The sequence below is a fragment of the Zosterops lateralis genome (assembly GCF_965231275.1).
Source record: "Zosterops lateralis genome assembly, chromosome: 3".
Taxonomy (NCBI): domain Eukaryota; kingdom Metazoa; phylum Chordata; class Aves; order Passeriformes; family Zosteropidae; genus Zosterops; species Zosterops lateralis.
In genome coordinates, this window is record NC_139764.1 from 46448989 (window position 1) to 46466272 (window position 17284).

The 17284-nt window shown below is 40.4% G+C and overlaps 1 protein-coding gene across 1 annotated transcript; it reads right to left on the reverse strand.

The window, feature by feature from the left end:
• Positions 1-1359: 1359 nt before the first annotated feature.
• Positions 1360-3344, reverse strand: MAP1LC3C (microtubule associated protein 1 light chain 3 gamma). The gene is given in 5 exon segments (XM_083856177.1): positions 1360-1696; positions 1699-1889; positions 2885-2991; positions 3102-3157; positions 3270-3344. Coding segments are annotated over 5 exon segments (513 nt in total). The 5' UTR covers positions 3319-3344; the 3' UTR covers positions 1360-1586.
• Between the last annotated feature and the right edge of the window lie 13940 nt (positions 3345-17284).

The window sequence follows — 17284 nt, forward strand, 5'->3', positions numbered from 1 at the left end:
TGTTCAGCATTTCTGTGTGGTGCTCCTGCCAAGCAGGTGTCTCTGCTTCACTGAAGGGCTGGTGACAAAAGACTGTTCAATTGAGTTCAATTTGTGCAATGGAAACTGTTTCCATTACAAGCATAAGTGAAATATATCCAAGCAACTGATTCTGGGATCCCAAAGCCTACGTGTTTTTATAACCTATACCAACATAGTCTTATCCTTTCCATAGGTCAGTTCAATGATTTCTTTGTTCCTCAGCTCATGAAACACAAGTTGGCAAACCAACTCACCTCCACTACAGCAGGTACTCCTCTAAATCCCCTGGTTTAGAGGCTCAAACACAGGTCTGCTCACAACCTCGTGTACAAGAGACTATTAATGCAAGAGAACCATTGCAAAAAGCTTACACACACATTCCTTCCTTATGCATAACTTAAATACTGTCAACACTTCTTTGCAGTCTAGTAATTCCTACATTAATCATTCTGCAGTTTAGTACTGAAGAATTGCATCATACTGTAACAATTTGACCAATCCTAAACTGAGGCTGCCAGAGGTTGATTAATAAACTGCAAAGTGTGACAGATTTTTAAATTACCTGGTATATTCATATGATCATGCATGATCAGAGCATTTCCAGCTTTCCAATACATTCCTCACATACAGGAAGACAGCTTGAGCTATACTTCAGACTAAGGCTCATGTCAAATGATCCTTTAATACATGTATATAGGAACCAAGCCTGTATATTAAGATGAATCAACATTTTACTACATGGTATTTTTCATATTTTCTACATTTTCCAGAAACACTGGAATATCTCTTACTCACAAGGTACATGACTTGGCTCTACCATTGAAAGAAGTCCTTCAGGGTACCTGACAAGCAGGTGCCTGTGGGGGATGGATAATACAGTATCTATAGAAACCACGCTAGCAAAATTCGGGAGCAAGAAAACAACTCTTGAAACCTGATATACTCTTCAAGTCCTGCTATCTGCATTTCAGTTATGCTGACTAGCAATCAGTTTGCTTATTTAAACAAATAGTTATCTATACCACAGACAGTGTTTTCTGTAACAGATGAGAGTTTATTCAGGTGTTAAACTTAACACTGCTCTGGCACTACTACTTAATCTCTTAAGTCCAGATACCTACCTCAATGAACCTTTCTTAGTTATGGTTTTGCTTGTGGGTGACACAACCTAAACTTTGATACTTCATTGAAAAATTCAGAGTATCTGTGCAAGCAGTGTTTCACTTAAAAGGCATTGAGCTCAAATTCCCAGAATTATTATAGGATCCTCTCCTAGACAAATTTTTAGTCTTTCCCCAGATTAAAAATAACATTCAACTCAATACTTAAAAGGTTTTTTATTCTCCTCTTAGACTTAGGCTTTCAGGAAACCTTAAAAATCAGCTACACAGCAAAGACTGATATTGCAAAACAGTGGAGGTGCAGTTCAAAAGAAAAAAACCCTAACCCATAGTGACTTTAAATATAAAAATATATATCCAAATTATTACCTAGGGAAAGTGTACCACCATTTCTGTCTTAAGCTGGTCCTGCCAGCTTGTGGGTCATAACTCCCAGTACAGAGCTCAAGAGCTCACACTGGAAGGAACATCTCTGAGGTTCATGTCACAGGCATGATTCAGAGCAAACTGCTTTGCTGCAGCATATGAACCCAATCTTAAGTTTTCTGAAAGCATTCCATAGTTTTCCCTTGCGTAGTGGGTAATAAGCATCCAAACATCTCCTGGGAAGCATAGGTCATATACACAAAGCCATCTTCATCTTTGTAGTCCCTGTACACTTCTGCCATTGTCAAGGACATACTGGCTAGGCTTTTGTTGTTCACCAGCAGGTAGAAAGCTTGTGTAGCTGTTAGCGCCATCCTGCTTCTAATTGAAAAAGAGAGGAGAAAAAGAGGATTAAGCATTAGCAAGTTGAATATGGTTTTAACTTCAGTCTATGACATACATTAAACAGAGCAGTTGCATGAAGTAGGTAAAGTGTTAAGTTATTATGTGGTATAATGTCTCCATCAGCCGGAGTTAACTGGAAGCTCAAAGGCCTGTGCTCTGAGGAAAGGCTTACATGGCTTCACCAAAGGTGCTACTGAGCATGGGCTTGGAGTTCTCAGTTACCAGGGAAAAGTGTGAATAGAAACCAAAAGCTTCTGTAGAGCAGGTTTTGTAAAGGATTCCAGCTCCAGTCTGTTACACTTACTATAAAGTCTACCCTCAAAGAACAAGTCCTTTTCAGAGTCATTACATATGACAATTACAATCTAAGTTGTTCAAGAGCCAAAAGCATCTTTTACAAAAGTTATAATCTAGAAAAATCTTTTTCTATACTTCAATAAGTGTGCTGAAAAACAGCTTTCATATTTCATCAGAAAATACCACTAAATATTTTGGGAGATTTCTTTGCTGTGATGTCTCATAAAGAACAATTTAGCAGCACATTTCATTTCACTCACTTTCAAGAGCTGCTCTGAACTTGAGCAAATTCAGCTAGGTGCAGTAAGAGAGCAAGGCAGTGACAGTCATATGCAGAACAAGATCATAGAGCCCCAATACCCAGTCCATGAGGCAGGAAGAGAGCAGAACAAGACTCTGATATAGTCTTTCTTTCACTACAGTTAGGGAGAAAGGAGAGGACTATGAACCCAAAAAAGGCCACATTTTCCCCCCAAGTGCACCTGTGAAAACATCTTTTGATTGCCTTCAAACACTTGCAAGAGAGAGAAGCCATTATATTACAAACACCTTATCCTCCTACCCACCCAAGGCAGGAAGATGTCCGCAGCAGCACACAGAGGGTAGGAAATACCTTCCTGGGGAACAGCAGCCAAGCCCAGGTACAGCCCAACCCACCAGTACCCATCACTCACCTGATGATGGTTATGAACTGTGCCATGGTCAGCTCTTCGGGAACCAGAAACTTGGTTTTGTCCAAGAGAGGAAGGTATTTCTCTTTATGGTATCTCTCAACAATTACCTGTTTTAATTAGAGTCACACTTAGCAAAACCTAAAATACCCAGGCCCCTTTCCCTCCTCTCACACGCTTCTCTCCTTAAACAATCTCCGATAATAAACCAGACTTTTACCGGGATTTTTGTCGGGAACTTGGCTCGGATCCCTGCTACTTCTTCCCGCCGGGTGGCTGCGGGGCAGAGGAGAGGAGAGAAGTGTTAGGAGAGGAGAGAAGTGTTAGGAGAGGAGAGGAGAGAAGTGTTAGGTGTGCCGCAGCCCCTCCGCGCCCCCGGCGCTCCTACCGAGACTCTTCCTGAGCTTGAAGGGCCGGTCTGGCTGCGCCGCCCGCATCCTCCCGCCTCGGGGCCGCCGCTGCGACCGGGGCTGCCCCGCCCTGCTCCTGCTCCCGCTCCTGCTCCCGCTCCTGCTCCTGCTCCCGCTCCTGCTCCTGCTCCCGCTCCTGCTCCCGCTCCCGCTCCTGCTCCCGCTCCTGCTCCCGCTCCTGCTCCTGCTCCTGCTCCTGCTCCTGCTCCTGCTCCTGCTCCTGCTCCTGCTCCCGCTCCTGCCCCTGCTCCGCCCGGGAGACGCGCGGCTGCTGACCCGCCTCTCCCGGCTGTCCCGCCGCTCCCCTCTGCGCCCTGCCGGGACGGGAGCTGCCCGCACTGCGGGGTGTTCTGCCCACGGGACTGCGCGGGGCTTTGGGAGAGGTGCTTGGCTACCCTGCCCAGGCTTCAGGGGTGTAGCTCAACGCTGGACTGCCCCCAGCTGTCTTCCCTTTCCACATGGCCAGCCTTCTTCATACCGACAAACCGCTTTCAAACGGTTTCTTTCGTTTTAAAAGAAAACGAGACAACCTACCCCACGTACACAAAAAAAAAAACAAACCCGAAAACCGAAAAACCCACTCCCCCTACAAAAAACCAACCACCTGCCCCTGTCATTTTTCATCTCCTCAGGCTACCAGATTGCTTATTCTCTGAATAACTTGAGAGATGAGTTTTAGCTCTGGTTTTGTCTCTGAGGCACAGTTGTGATTTTAAAGGGTTTCAAGCAGACTCCAAGTCCATCTGTTTGGTAAATATGATCAGACAGGTTCCTTGCCTTTTGGATTGCTGGTTCACCTGCTTTTACCTCAGCTGTCAAGGTGGCTTTGCAGACAAACATGGCTCAGCAAGGAGTAAAGTTGACTCAGCCTGGTGGTTGTGTTTATAAATCATCTCAGTGGGGGTCTGGAACTGATCCTCATTACTTGTTTGCTTTACTTATCCCTTTAAAATATAGGAACTTTCATTTTATTTGATCTGTCGTTCTGGTCATGATCAAGTTGATGTGGCACTTAGGGGCATGGCTTAGTGGTGGATTTGACAGTGCTAGTTAATGGGTGGGTTCAAGGATCTTACAGGTCTTTTCTAATTTAAATATTATTTTACCAGGCTAAGGGCAACTTGAAGATTCAGATTTTTATGAGTTATAGTTTATAAGCTATGGATCTGTCTGCTTTGTCAAGGCAAAGTCAATGACTGTCACCCAAGATCATTTTGAAAAGGAGCATCTTTAATAAAGGGTGCGTGTACTATCTATGCTTGTGTCAGGTTTTTCAAACCAGCCTCTCCAGAACAGAGTTTCCAGTGGCTGCAGTCCTCAATGCTGCTGAGGTGTCCTTTTCTCTTGATCTGGAAGCGATGAGCATTAGCCACAGCACAAGCTCCCCCACGTGGCAGCATAAATTTTATTGTGCAGAGTAGACATTCGACTTTAAGGGATTCATAAACTCTGAACTTTGAGAAAGGCCTGGAACCTATATTGACATAGTGCCATAACTCAATATGGTGAGTTGTATTTAAGAAGATGAAGGAAAAGACTAATAATTTGAAAGATAAAGAAACAACATGGACAGCACAGGAAAAAAGCCTGTAGGAGACAGGAAGATGTGTGGAGACCACAAAGTGTTTCTTTGGAACTGTGGTCAGGCATGGGGCTTTCCGAAGCTGTTCAGGAAGTGTATCCGTTCTTCCACACCCTCCTTCTGGCTTCTGCCCAGTAGATTCAGTAGAAAGGTCTGTGATCCACTTTGTGTAGAGAAGAGGGAACCTGCTACACCAGTGCTCTGCTTGCTGTGTCTCCTCTCACTGCAGATGAAGTACAAACATGTGGCTCCACCCAGGTATCAGCAGCCCTGCTCGCAGGGAGAGGTGGTTTCTTTTCATGTTCATAAACTCCTGTGGCAGTATCTAGAGAGGAAAGTGAATACCTGATAAGAAGGTGAGCCAAAGATGAATTCCCAACTAGGCTAGTAATCAGTAATGGCTTTAATGGCTGTGAGAGCTAAGAGTGAGCAAAAACCCAGACTTTAGTTAACATATGCTAATAATGTAAATGTGTCACATTTTCTGGAGGTAGAGAGAGTGGGATGTCTAATGTGTCTGCATAGCACCTACACTTGCTTCTGCAGTGAAAGACCCAATTTCAGACCTAAATGTGGAATCTCTTCTTACTTCCTTTCCCTTCGAAGTTTTTCTTACTGGCACATAATTAATGAACTGATAGAGCAATTTTGTGTAGAGAATGAAGTACTCAGAGGATCCTGTTGATACAGAAATGGAAGGACCAAAATGAATTATTATTCTATTTCTATCTGCTTGAGTGTCCAAAGCCAACACTTTTAGGCATCCTGTAAGTCCCTGAACATTAAAGCACGAACTCAGAGTTCGATATCTTATCTAGTCCAGTTTCATGGCCACATTCACAGCCTCTTCCAAAGCCCAAGGTCTGCAGCTGTGTAGCTGAATTCTCAAGTATCCATTGTCTCTGTATTGAAGTGATCTGCTCTGCAAGTGCTCTCAAACACTCCAATGTGTCCCAGGGACTCAAAAACACAGCCAAAAGCAGGCATCTACTTTTTGCAAGTGCTGTGAGACCTGCACTGCTTTCAGCTGGATCTGTGAGCTACTGTGGAGGTGAGGGTCAAGTTATCTGTAGACTAACAGTTTAAATATGAATGATACAGTGGTAGAGACTGAGATTTATTTATTTAAGCAACCTTACTGAATAGGAAGAGAAACTGCAGCATGATGTTCTAGGGAAAAAATGTGACTTGGCAAAATGAGTGTTTATTTGTCACACTGCGAAAGCCTGCGACATTCTACAGTACTATGCACAGTTATCTTAAATACATGTTTTCATGAGGGTTGTCTGTAAGTGAAAATAGTCAGGAGGTTTTGAAGAGCCCTCAAGCAGTCAGGCTCAGCCAGATAACTTAATGTTTTTTAAAAGAGCCATCCTAAATATTTGCATGCTTCCTGAACACGGGTAGTTACAGATAGGGAATCCTTTGCTTCCTTCTTCCCTCCTGCAGCTCTGAATCTGTCTATATATCCTCCTCACACAAAGCAAGCTCACTCTTGTGGATAAGCCTGAAGTAATTGTGTGCCAGTAACTAAATTTCTGAATTCATAAGTCTTTATACCAAAAAGCTAGCTGGAATATTATTATGTTTAAGGGAATGCTTAGTACTGTATCTCTGATTCTGGTCCAAACTCACCCACTAATAAGACCCAGATTATAAACTTACCTCAAAATGCTGAGATAAGTTCAAAGGTCAGCAGTGGTATTTCTCTGTTGATTTACTAGGGTTTATATGCACTTTTTGGCTTTTTTTCTTTGTCTCTTGAATTTTAACCCTTATAGTGAACGTAGATCATATCTCTGATGATTTTTTGGTGTAGCCACAAGGGCTAGAAATTATTTATGTTACTTTTAGACCAGAGATTACATGACTGTTTTATACCAGAGCTTGAGATTTTGATCTTAAAATATCTCTTCTGCAAAAGAAATTTCAGTTAGACTCAATAAATCTCTTTCTTACTTTTACCTGTATGCCTGGTGTCCAGCCCATTGTGATGGAATAGTTTCTTTATGATAGTATTTGGATTCAAGTCCACCAGTTGTACTTTTCTCGAGTGCTCTCTTTCATGTCAAGATTTTTAAAATCACTCTCAATTTTAAATAAGTAAATTTTCAACTATATTGAAAGAGCTGAGCTGTAATGGGGTATCCTCAGTAGTGTTTAAGTTCTTTCACATGGTAAGTGCTCCTGGTTTAGCATTTTAAATCTTAAAAGAATTTGAGACCTAAATTCTCAGTAATTTTCAGAAAGGGTTGCTCAAATTAGTGATTCTGACTAGATGTAAAGCCAAAAATAAATCAGTGACCCTTCTTGAAAAAAGCTGGTATGGGCTAGCAAGCTGTTGGTCAAGGTCCCTGCAAGTACATCTTTGATTTTCTGCTTCCCGCTCTACCGGTGGTTCACTGTTTTTTTGTCCTACAGGTTCTGAACTCAAGATCTAGGCAAATGTTAAAAAGGGAAAAATATTATTGGATCTTCCTTTCCTATCATCTGCTCAATGCAATGCATTATGTTTTCTGTCTACAGTTTTCTGTCTACATGTTTTACTAGGCAATTTCCATGATCATCTCTTTGAGAAACTAAAGCAATATTCTTCTTGTGGACTGGAATCATGGGACACAATTTCTTTCTTACATTGTTGTGTCTGCTGTTTGACTTGGTAGAACATTTGCACTCTGGTTTGCTGGTTTTAGTAATGCTCCTAGTATGAGTACAGATCTTGGTGCTGGTGCCTTGGTGAGAAGTAACAGCATCACTTGCTCTGAAAATATGGATATAAAAGTTACTCTTTGTCCAAATATGATCATAATACTGTTTAAAGTGATTTTCCTTCCACATAGGGCTTTAAAGTATTTTGTCCAGTGTAGTTCGGTTCTTTTCAGATAAGATATCTTTGGCTTTATGTCCAGACTTTTCCTGGCCTCCCTGTAGAGACTCCCAAGAATGTGTCAGACAATAACAAAAGTATCCATTGGGTTTTGGTTTGTAGATACTGGAAACTGGTTTCTATTTTAACCTTCAGAAAGAGTGTTATAACTGACAGACAGTAGAGGATTTTAAAAATAGCTTCAACGTGTCCCTGTGAACTTGGCAGCTTTGTTGTTTGACCCTTCTGACAGAAGGGTCAAGAGAGTCAAGCTCTCTTTTAGGGTTGAAAGCCTCATCAGGAGAGCAGTGCCAGAGTTTTCAAGAGTGACTGGGACTTCTTGGATACCTCTTTTCTCAGGTGGATGTTTAAGAGGCCTGATCCCCACTGGGAAATTTTTCTGTCCTTAATGAAAATCTGGACTCTTAAGGTACCCCCATTTAGCAACTCAGGAACTGTGGCTCTCAGGACTTGAAGTCTCTTTTAAATGATTTCAGCAGAAATGTCTAAGCCTTGGACAGGTCCAAATCAAAGCACTATAGAAAAAAAAAAGTCTAAGTATAAAGGAAATATTAAATTCCTTCTCTACAGTGTGAAGACTATTAATTTGTTTCAGAAGTCTTTTTTAGGGAATTTTCTAATATGTTAGGAAAAATGCCAGAATAAATATATGTAAAAAAGAAGGATGTTACTCAGCAATTTTCGAAGAGGGACCCCCAGATAACTATTTTTGGTGGCTCTACTGAGTTCTGTGATCTTAAACAAGTCCTGGGAGGCTGGCCAAGCCCCTGAGCCATATCACGTACTTGGCTGCATAACGAATGCATTGCAGACCTCAGCTCATACTCATGTGCTATGAATGAGGCTCTGTAGAAATGCAAACAATTTATTGGATATAAAAATGCTGAGCAGTGCTATGGACTGACATGGGATAACTGCAAATCATTACATTAGCAGATACTCAAAATTGTCTACTTCAGGAATCTAACTGGAGATGTTGAGGTCCAGAGCCCTGTTTTCTTAGGTGGTGTGTATGGCCAGTGGATAGAGGGAGAGAGAAACTCTTGTGTTTGCAAAGCAGGTGATTTTCACTACCTGTATGCTTTCAGGTTCCCTATTCTCTTTTGGACAGTACCTTGAGAAACAATGCAATGCCAGTTTCGCAGTGCAGCCAGCAGGAGACAAGGTCAGGAACTGATCTGCAATTGTTACTCTTGGTGACTGGCCATAGAGCGGCTGGCAGCACCAGAGGATGGCCTTTGCCCTGACACTTCACTGTTTGTAAAGGCGACTCTTAGAACAGTAAGAATCCTGCATGGGAAATACTGCTGAAGAGAATTTTTTCCATGTTTTAAATTAAAGATTAGGTAAAGCAGATATGAGATCTGTGATGAAGCCTCATCCTATAAAAAGACGTAGATAGACAGGGTAGATGTGGTAGCTGGCAATTGTGGAATATTGAAGGGCTCCTGTTGGTAACCTCAGGGAGCCCACATGAAAGGATCAAATGACTCAGAGTATTGGTATCTGGATCATTCAGTGCTAGGTTTCTGATATGGATCCTTCATATTGTCAATATATCAGTTTGTCTGTGATGAAAACCTTTGGAGCAAATGTATAGGATAGTGTCACTTCAGTTTCTACTGTGCCCAGGTAACTTCATTTTTATAGAGGACAAGTGTACCTCTTGGTATTTACCAAGTGTAGCTTTTCCTCTAGTTTTAAAGAGGATCTCTCAAACACAAGGTTGAACCACTCTTAGAAAATAATGGTCCAGAGGGAGTCAATGGAGTTGCCCACAAGTGGTCCATGGACCTTCCTGACAAATGTAAGTCCTCTCCCCTCACATGCACACTTGGCTGTTTGCACCAGCACGATGGATGTTTTATGCTGCTATATAAGTCTCTTGGGCTCAGCACTCAGAGGTGCTCATGCCTGAAACTATCTCTGCTTGCAGGCCAGGGGTTTTTGTTCAAACCGAACAACTCCAAGAAGGCTGTGATCCGACTGCAGAAGGGCACATTAAACTTTTAGACAGAAAAAGCAAGAGTTGCCCCCATTATTCTGTTTCAATACATCCTTAAATATTTCATCAGGTGCTTTTCTGAGTTTATAGTATTCCCTTGTTCAAACAGCTTTTCCTTTTTCCATTAGATCGTCGTATACTGGCTTTCTTATCTCTCTCTGTGTGAACAATGTCTTGCTACACTGAATTATGTTGAATATTATCCTGAAATATAAATACTGAAGTGTATTTCCATGTATCCCTAAGAGTTTATTGGAAAACCAAGTTAGCTTTGCAACAGCTGAGGCATTCATTTCCATCACTTTTTACAGTGGAAAATCAAACCAAATTACTCAGACTCACTCTCGTCCCCATCCCGTATATAGCATTGACTCCATGCAACAGTTAAATGCAAAATCTAAAAAAAAAAAGTTTTATTAACATAAGAACTCTTCTTGCCCTTGAATTTTCAGTATCCCCTGTGACCTGAGTTAATTCTGTTCTTGTATTTTCTTTATTGTAAGATGAGAAGCTCTAATCACATCAGACATTTCAAAGTTTTTGTGTGTATACTTGTATATATATATATGTATTATTATATATAATTCCAAGAATATACTTACACACACACACACATATATATATGTGTGTTATTTCTTCTTTTCCACAGAAGATATGAAGTCAGATACACAGAGTGGATTAAATAAGTTGCTATGGAAATGAATGATACTAAATGATTAAACAGCCCAGCTGTCTGTGGTCAAATGCAGCATCTCACCAAACACTTCTCCAAAATAAAAATTCTTCCAAGGAATGATTTATAATTTAGACCTGTAAAAAGGTTTCCTGGATAGCATTTGTTTCCCATGTGAAATGTGGTTTTAAATCTACTTTCTGATCCAACTTTCTGCAGTTCTCTGAAATGGGCTTGGTGACAGATGGTGGCAAACTGCCTAAAGATGAGTAGATATTTTGTCTCTCTAACATACATCTCCAGAGTAGTGAGTTAGTGTCTAGCACAATAATGTCACAAAGAAGAGGAAGTGGGGTGAGAGAGTTGCTAATCAAGAATTACTTGAGCTGGACTCACAGAAGAAAAGCTAAGCAGCCAACTGCCCAGACTGATTCTTCTTATTCCATGAAGACTTAAATCTCTCTTTAGGAGAGATTTTGTTCAAACAGAATATTTTTTTGAAGTTTGTTTTTACCTGAACACAAATAGGATCCATATCTTATGCACATTAAGTCCCACTCATGAGGATACCAATACGTGAAACTGCCTTCCCTCTCTCGAGCCAACACAACCTCCAATGCAGTTTGGTAACTGGTGGAGATATTCTTACCATTAAACTCCATTGACCTGGCCATCCTGCCACTTTTGTATGGCTCTTTTTTTTGTTAGTTTCCCATAACTGCTAGTACAGGAAACCAACCTGGGCCAGCTCCAGGCCACTGTGAGCTGACTATTATATTCTGCCATCAGGCAGTGATTGTTATAAAATTATATTTTTGTCTACCAGTGAAGAATTACCACAAGAAAGGTTTGTCTTACGTGAAGACTAAAGTCTGAGACTCTGGATTAACTTCCTAGCTCTGTCACAGCCATCCTGGGTGCCTTTGGAGCCTCCTTCACTTCTGATGGGATTTTCAACAATATCTACAAAAAAGAGGTGCCAAATTTCTCATTTGTACTTAGTGCAGTGATTAGCACACTACTACTTTGTCCTCCTTTGGAATACACTTAATACGTTGAAATCCAAAGAGAAAGATCTGGGTATTATTATTTCCTATGCTCAGAATTGGGTTATCCTATGAATATTCTCTCTAGAAGAAGGATTTTGAGAAGTTACTTTTTCCTTTAAAAGCTACAGTTGCATGTTATGACTTGTGCATGTACTTTTATGTTGTCGACTAGGTAATTTTGTCTGATTGCTTTCAATAATAAATAAATTCAAGGGGACTAAAATCCATTCAGACACCTAGTAATGATGCAAGAGCAAAATTCATCAAGGTAAAGGTTTCCCCTGTGTTATTTCCTGTGTTTTTGAGAACTGTGTGAATCGCACACACCAGTGAGTCTCCTGGCCAACCTACAAACACTTCAGTGCAGATGGCATGTTGGTGTCTCTCTCCCTCCTCTTCCTCAGGTGTCTTGCTAGTGGCAGCAGTGACCTTCATGCAGCATCACTGATATCTCAGTCCAGTCACCTTCCAGTTTGTGACCGTGGCCAGTATCAGTGGCCGCCTGTAGCAAGCACCGCCTTTGAATTGTGCCTTCACTACCAACCAAAGCTGAGAACACTCTATGGGGCTAAATGGACCTTTGGTCTGACCCAAACTTTTTTGTCCTAACATTACTATAATGTCTAAGGGAGCATATGAGAACATGAAATTATACTTGTCCACCTTTTGCCATTTGAAGTGCAATCATTTCCTGAACCAGGAACAGCAGTTAATACCCTCAGATGCCTTTCTATGACTCTGTCCAATAGGCTTTTTAATTCATTCTGGTGTAAACTTCAGTATTTTCAAAAGCCTGCTAGCAGTTATTCCTACAACTTAGCTACACGTGCCATGAGTAGGCACCTCCATTTGTTTATTCTGAACCTTCTGGTTGCTAGTAGTCTAATCCAATGATCTTTCATTCTGGTACTTAAGAAAAGGACAATCATTCCCTGTTCACTCAGTCTGGCATGGTACTTATCTTTATAAATGTTCCTGCAGTGTGTAAACAAAACACTGAATTTATTCTCAGAAACAACAGTTGAAACCAAATATTTTTTACCTTGGATGATCAAATTAAGCAACAAGAAGTGGCCTGTCTTTATGCAGCTTGCCCTGCTCTTTTGCAGCTTCCAGATAAGACTGTTGATTTAGGGACAAGTTGTTGTCCCTGTTTTCTACATTTGAGCATCCAAGTTATAAGATTTTTGCATAGTGTTTGATTGGCCTTTCTGGGTTATTTAAAAAAAAAAAAGAAAATGGGAGGTTGCTGTTTCCACAATCAATGCTGACTCAGGCATATAAGAAGCAAGTCTGCAGAGGGAGAAGGTGCAGTTTTTAGTATATGCTGTTTTTTCACTTAAACCACACTGCAACAGACCGTAATGAAAACTCAAAAAACTTCAGTCAGCCTTTGGCTCTGTGCAAACCTACAGGGGACATTTGTGTTTGCCTGATAGGCAGAAAACCATTTAGACACTGGGAGTTTATTCCCTGTGGTCATTGAACTTCCAGAAAGATATGAACAAAATGTGAGTGTGTTCCAGAATGATTTGGGCTTCACTCATTCAAACGAGTATTATTTTTTTTTCTACCAGATGTCAGTAGAAAGTAGGGCTGTAAGAGGTTTGCCTATATGGAGGTCTTTAAGAGACACAAAACATATTTTGCACAATACAGCATATCAGATGCAAGTTCAAAAAATCCAGGATGTGTGTGCTGCAGCCCAAGGTTCAGGTATGGTTTATTTAGGATCATTTCCCAGCAGGGTAGTCCCTTCCTGGACTGCACTGGAAAATCTAGAAGTATCATCTTGTAATATTTCTGAGTACCTCTGTCAAGATTAAAAACATCTTAAATTTTCCCTGGCTTCATAATTAGCAATCTGCAAGACTTCATTCTCATACCAATGAAAATTATTCTTACCCCCCAGAGCTGGACTGCTAATTAAACAAACAAACAAAAAAATCCCTTACATCTCCAAAATAATATAACTGAATAACCACCTGTTACAGAATTATATATGTTGATAGTGGTTTTAATTGGTGGGGGGAGGTATTTGTGTTTTCTTCTGGTGTCAGCTGAGTGTTAAAGACTCCTCTTGTGCTGGGTGCGAAATATATCCTGTACAAAAAAGCATCTTGCCATGGTTTCCACCCTGAGCACTGGAGAAGTTTCCTGTGCTTGTAAAAGAAACAGTAAGATTTCTTTGGGCACTGTCTCATATGGGACAGTGGTTTTGGAGTGCAGCCAGCTGAAACTTGGCCACTCTCAAAACATCACACTTGAAGAGAGACCAGAAAAAGATTCCTGACACTCAAGCAAGTTGCAGGAGTTTCCGTAAACTGAAACTTCAATTCCCGTTGTTCTTGGTGCTATCATGACTGCAGAAATGGTTCTGTACCCACTGCTTTTCTCCTTTGTGTTATGAAAACCTGTGCCTTACACAGAGCTTCCAGATGAAAAGATTAGGTTTAAAGTTTCCTCATGGAACAAATTTTATTTGATAGAGTCCATGTTTTAGAGTCTAAAATTTCTTGCACTTGGTGAACTTTTGCTGAATGTTCAGAGTCCTGAAGTAACCCCACAGCCATCCCCTGGGAGACTGGCCAAGGAGTCAGGGAGTCTGGGAAGCCCCAGCCTTTAGTGATGCTGATACCAGCTTTGCTGTTGGTGTTAGAGGGAGCTTAGCTGAACCGTTCCGGTGTCTGAGCAGCTTCCTGCTGACTGGAGAACTGGGAAAAATAAAAAGATTTCATCTAATTCAGACTGAAACCAAATTCTGATAAAACAAAGTTTCCTAGTAGCAGGAAACCCCCTTTCTGGCTGTCCTCCATTCTAACTTGGATGACTTCATCCTCTCATCTAAACTTGGGACACTTGTGCTTCTTGACTTGTGGAGTTTCTGTACATAAAGGAAATATATAAAGATAGTGGAATATAATGATTGATCTAATGAGAAGCACAGAAAGGAATTACCCACATTTAAAGTCCTAATGTTTTTCCTAACACTGTTTCTCTCCAAAAAACTGGGTAAATCAGATCAGGTTTTAACAGATGGTGTTACATACAGTTCCAGAAACAAATAATCTGACTACTGTAGTTGGAAGGGAATTTACTCTGTCAAAATCTAGATGGGTTTTTAAGTCAACAAATCAATTGTTATAAATCTATAAAATATGTAGGCCAGTAGTAAAGGTTAGGTCATACTAGCAGACAATAGATTTTCACCTGTTTTTTCCCACGTTTATAGCAGCCATTCTTTGAGCAGGAGGCTCCTGCAAAATGGTGAGGGTGGTGGTTCCTGTGGGAGAGGACAGAAGCCTTCTACACAGCAGGGGAGGAAGAACGGTAGAAGGTGGAAGCAGCTTGGCCCCTGGCCTAAAGGGGGAACTCAGAAGGTACAAGGGGTGGTAAGTTCAGCAACTTTATCATCATGATTGAAAATGAAGGTCCCTTCCCTCAGGATGCTTATTAGAGCTCACAACAAAGGTACATGACTGCATTTGCCATCAGCTCCCATGTATTTTGGTAACAGAACTGAGCTGAAGGATTTTGATGTGAAGCACATTAACATCCACTAGAATTAATAATCATACTGAATACCAAAATCAGGTAAACAATTTAGGCATTGGTTCTGTGTTACATTGTAATTACCAAATCATCATTTGTGTGTGCTGTTCACAATATCTTGTAATTCTTACGCCCCTATCTCCATGTTCCACAATCTTTTGTGGAATCTGTCATTCTTTTGCCCTCTGGACATAACCTACTTACCACACTTCTCTTTCTCCAAATCTCTTTGCTCTTTGAATACTAGCTCTTGTTTATGTATTGAATAGTGGATGTATTATGTATTTAATTATATCCTTACCAATTATTCTTCCATTTCATTCCATTTTGGAGGATGATGCTTTTTTTACTGGATATTCCAGTTTCTTTGATAATAACTATTATTATTCTCATAAATCATGTCTTCTGTATAAAACAAAACATTTTGTACAGGTGTTCTGTTTAGCCAGGGGCACTTAGATTTGAAAGATCCTCCATCAAGACTCAAAAAATGTAGGTTAATCCCACTCTCACAACCTCTACATGAGCTCAATTTCCATGAGAGAAACCAGAGCAGGATAGAAATGAGGAGCAACAACTTAAAGATGTAGCTTTTTTTTATTACTTGAATGACTCTACATGCAAAGAACACAGTCTGTGTTAAATGACAGAATGTAACAAAATGAATGTAATCTGCAAAGAAAAAGACATGGCAGGAGAAAATATTGAAAAGCATGACAATAACAGTTCAGGGTAATGAGAACTACTAATAACACTGGTGTTACTGAAACTTCTCAATAGCAGTCCAGCAAGTGGAAGCATTTGTATAAAACAGCCAAACATTAAATATTTTGCTAGGTATTTGGTCTTAATTGATTTCTGGAACATAATGTTGAGGAATTATAACAAATATAGATGGAGAAACACCATAAAATTTTGATTATTCTAAGAGTCTGCCTTGGCATATTTACTGCAAAGGAAATTTTAGCAGAAATGACAACCAATACTAATTTTCTTACTTTCATTTGAGTACTGGCACAAAGGCAAAAAAAAAAAACCAAAACCAAAAAACAACAGTAACAAAAACCCCAACCAACCAACCAAACAAACAAAAAACCCAACTCTAATCCAGGAGTTGTACCAGTGGTTTTTTTTAATATATTCTTTGAAGGATTTTGCCCACCTGACCTCAAGATACTTCACAAGAAGATACAATATATTTTCATGAATGCTGAGGCTACACCAATGATGCTCCCATTCAGAGACAACAAAAACAGACCATTTTCAAAGATCTTGGAAAGGCTGGGTGATGATGGCTTAAAATCCAGTTAACAGAAATGGAAGTTTAGTGCTGAATATGAGATAATAAACAGATTAAGGAGAAATGCTGATTTATTATTCATCGCTAATTTATCTGCAGAGTAACAGCTTGAACAAAGGTATACTGAAATGATACAGGACTCTGGAAATTCATACCCAATCTACCTGCTGAAAAAATTTTAAGAGCTTCGTTGTAGAAAAATACAAAATAGACACAAGAGGTGAATCTGAACTGAGAGTTTGAAAATGTCAGGGATTAGAGAAAGCAGACACCTATTCGCAGAGGCTCTGATGATACCAGGCAAAACTGCCAAATAATACTTCTAAGCAAAGCCATAGGGCAAGACTTTCTCAAAAGCAGGTCAATGACCATAAACATGTGGCTTGTGCTTCTGGCACCTTCACTTGAAATGAATAGCAATGCTCAACCAGAAAGAGTCCAGCACAGGTATGAAGAGCTTCCTGTTTCTGCCTACAAGACATACATTGGCACAGAGAGAATCAAGCCATTGCTATCAGTAGGAAGTCAGCAGGCATTTTTTCTACTTTCAGTTGCTGCTGTATGAGTGCCAAAGAGAAGGCAGAGTCTGAAAGGACTTCAGCAGTAGCTGGCATTTTATCTGCAGTTTTTTGGAGAAAGTGCTGGGGGAGGGGGGGAAGCACCACATCCTGACATTTTAGAAGTAGCTGTGGTGAGGTTCTCTAACAGAAAATGTTTAATGTTGTAGGGTTAAATTCTCAATATGTGTTAATATAATATTTTGAAAATTATACTAATGCTGTGTAATAAACACTTCAAGGTGAAGTATACTCCATATTTGTGTACAGAGAGGTAAGTATGTGTGGCACTTCCCTTAGTTCTCTGTCCTAATGGTTACCTTGGTTTTTAAGTGCAGAAGGTTTGTCAGTCAACTTCCTAAGCTCAGAGGCACTTAGCCTGTTGAGA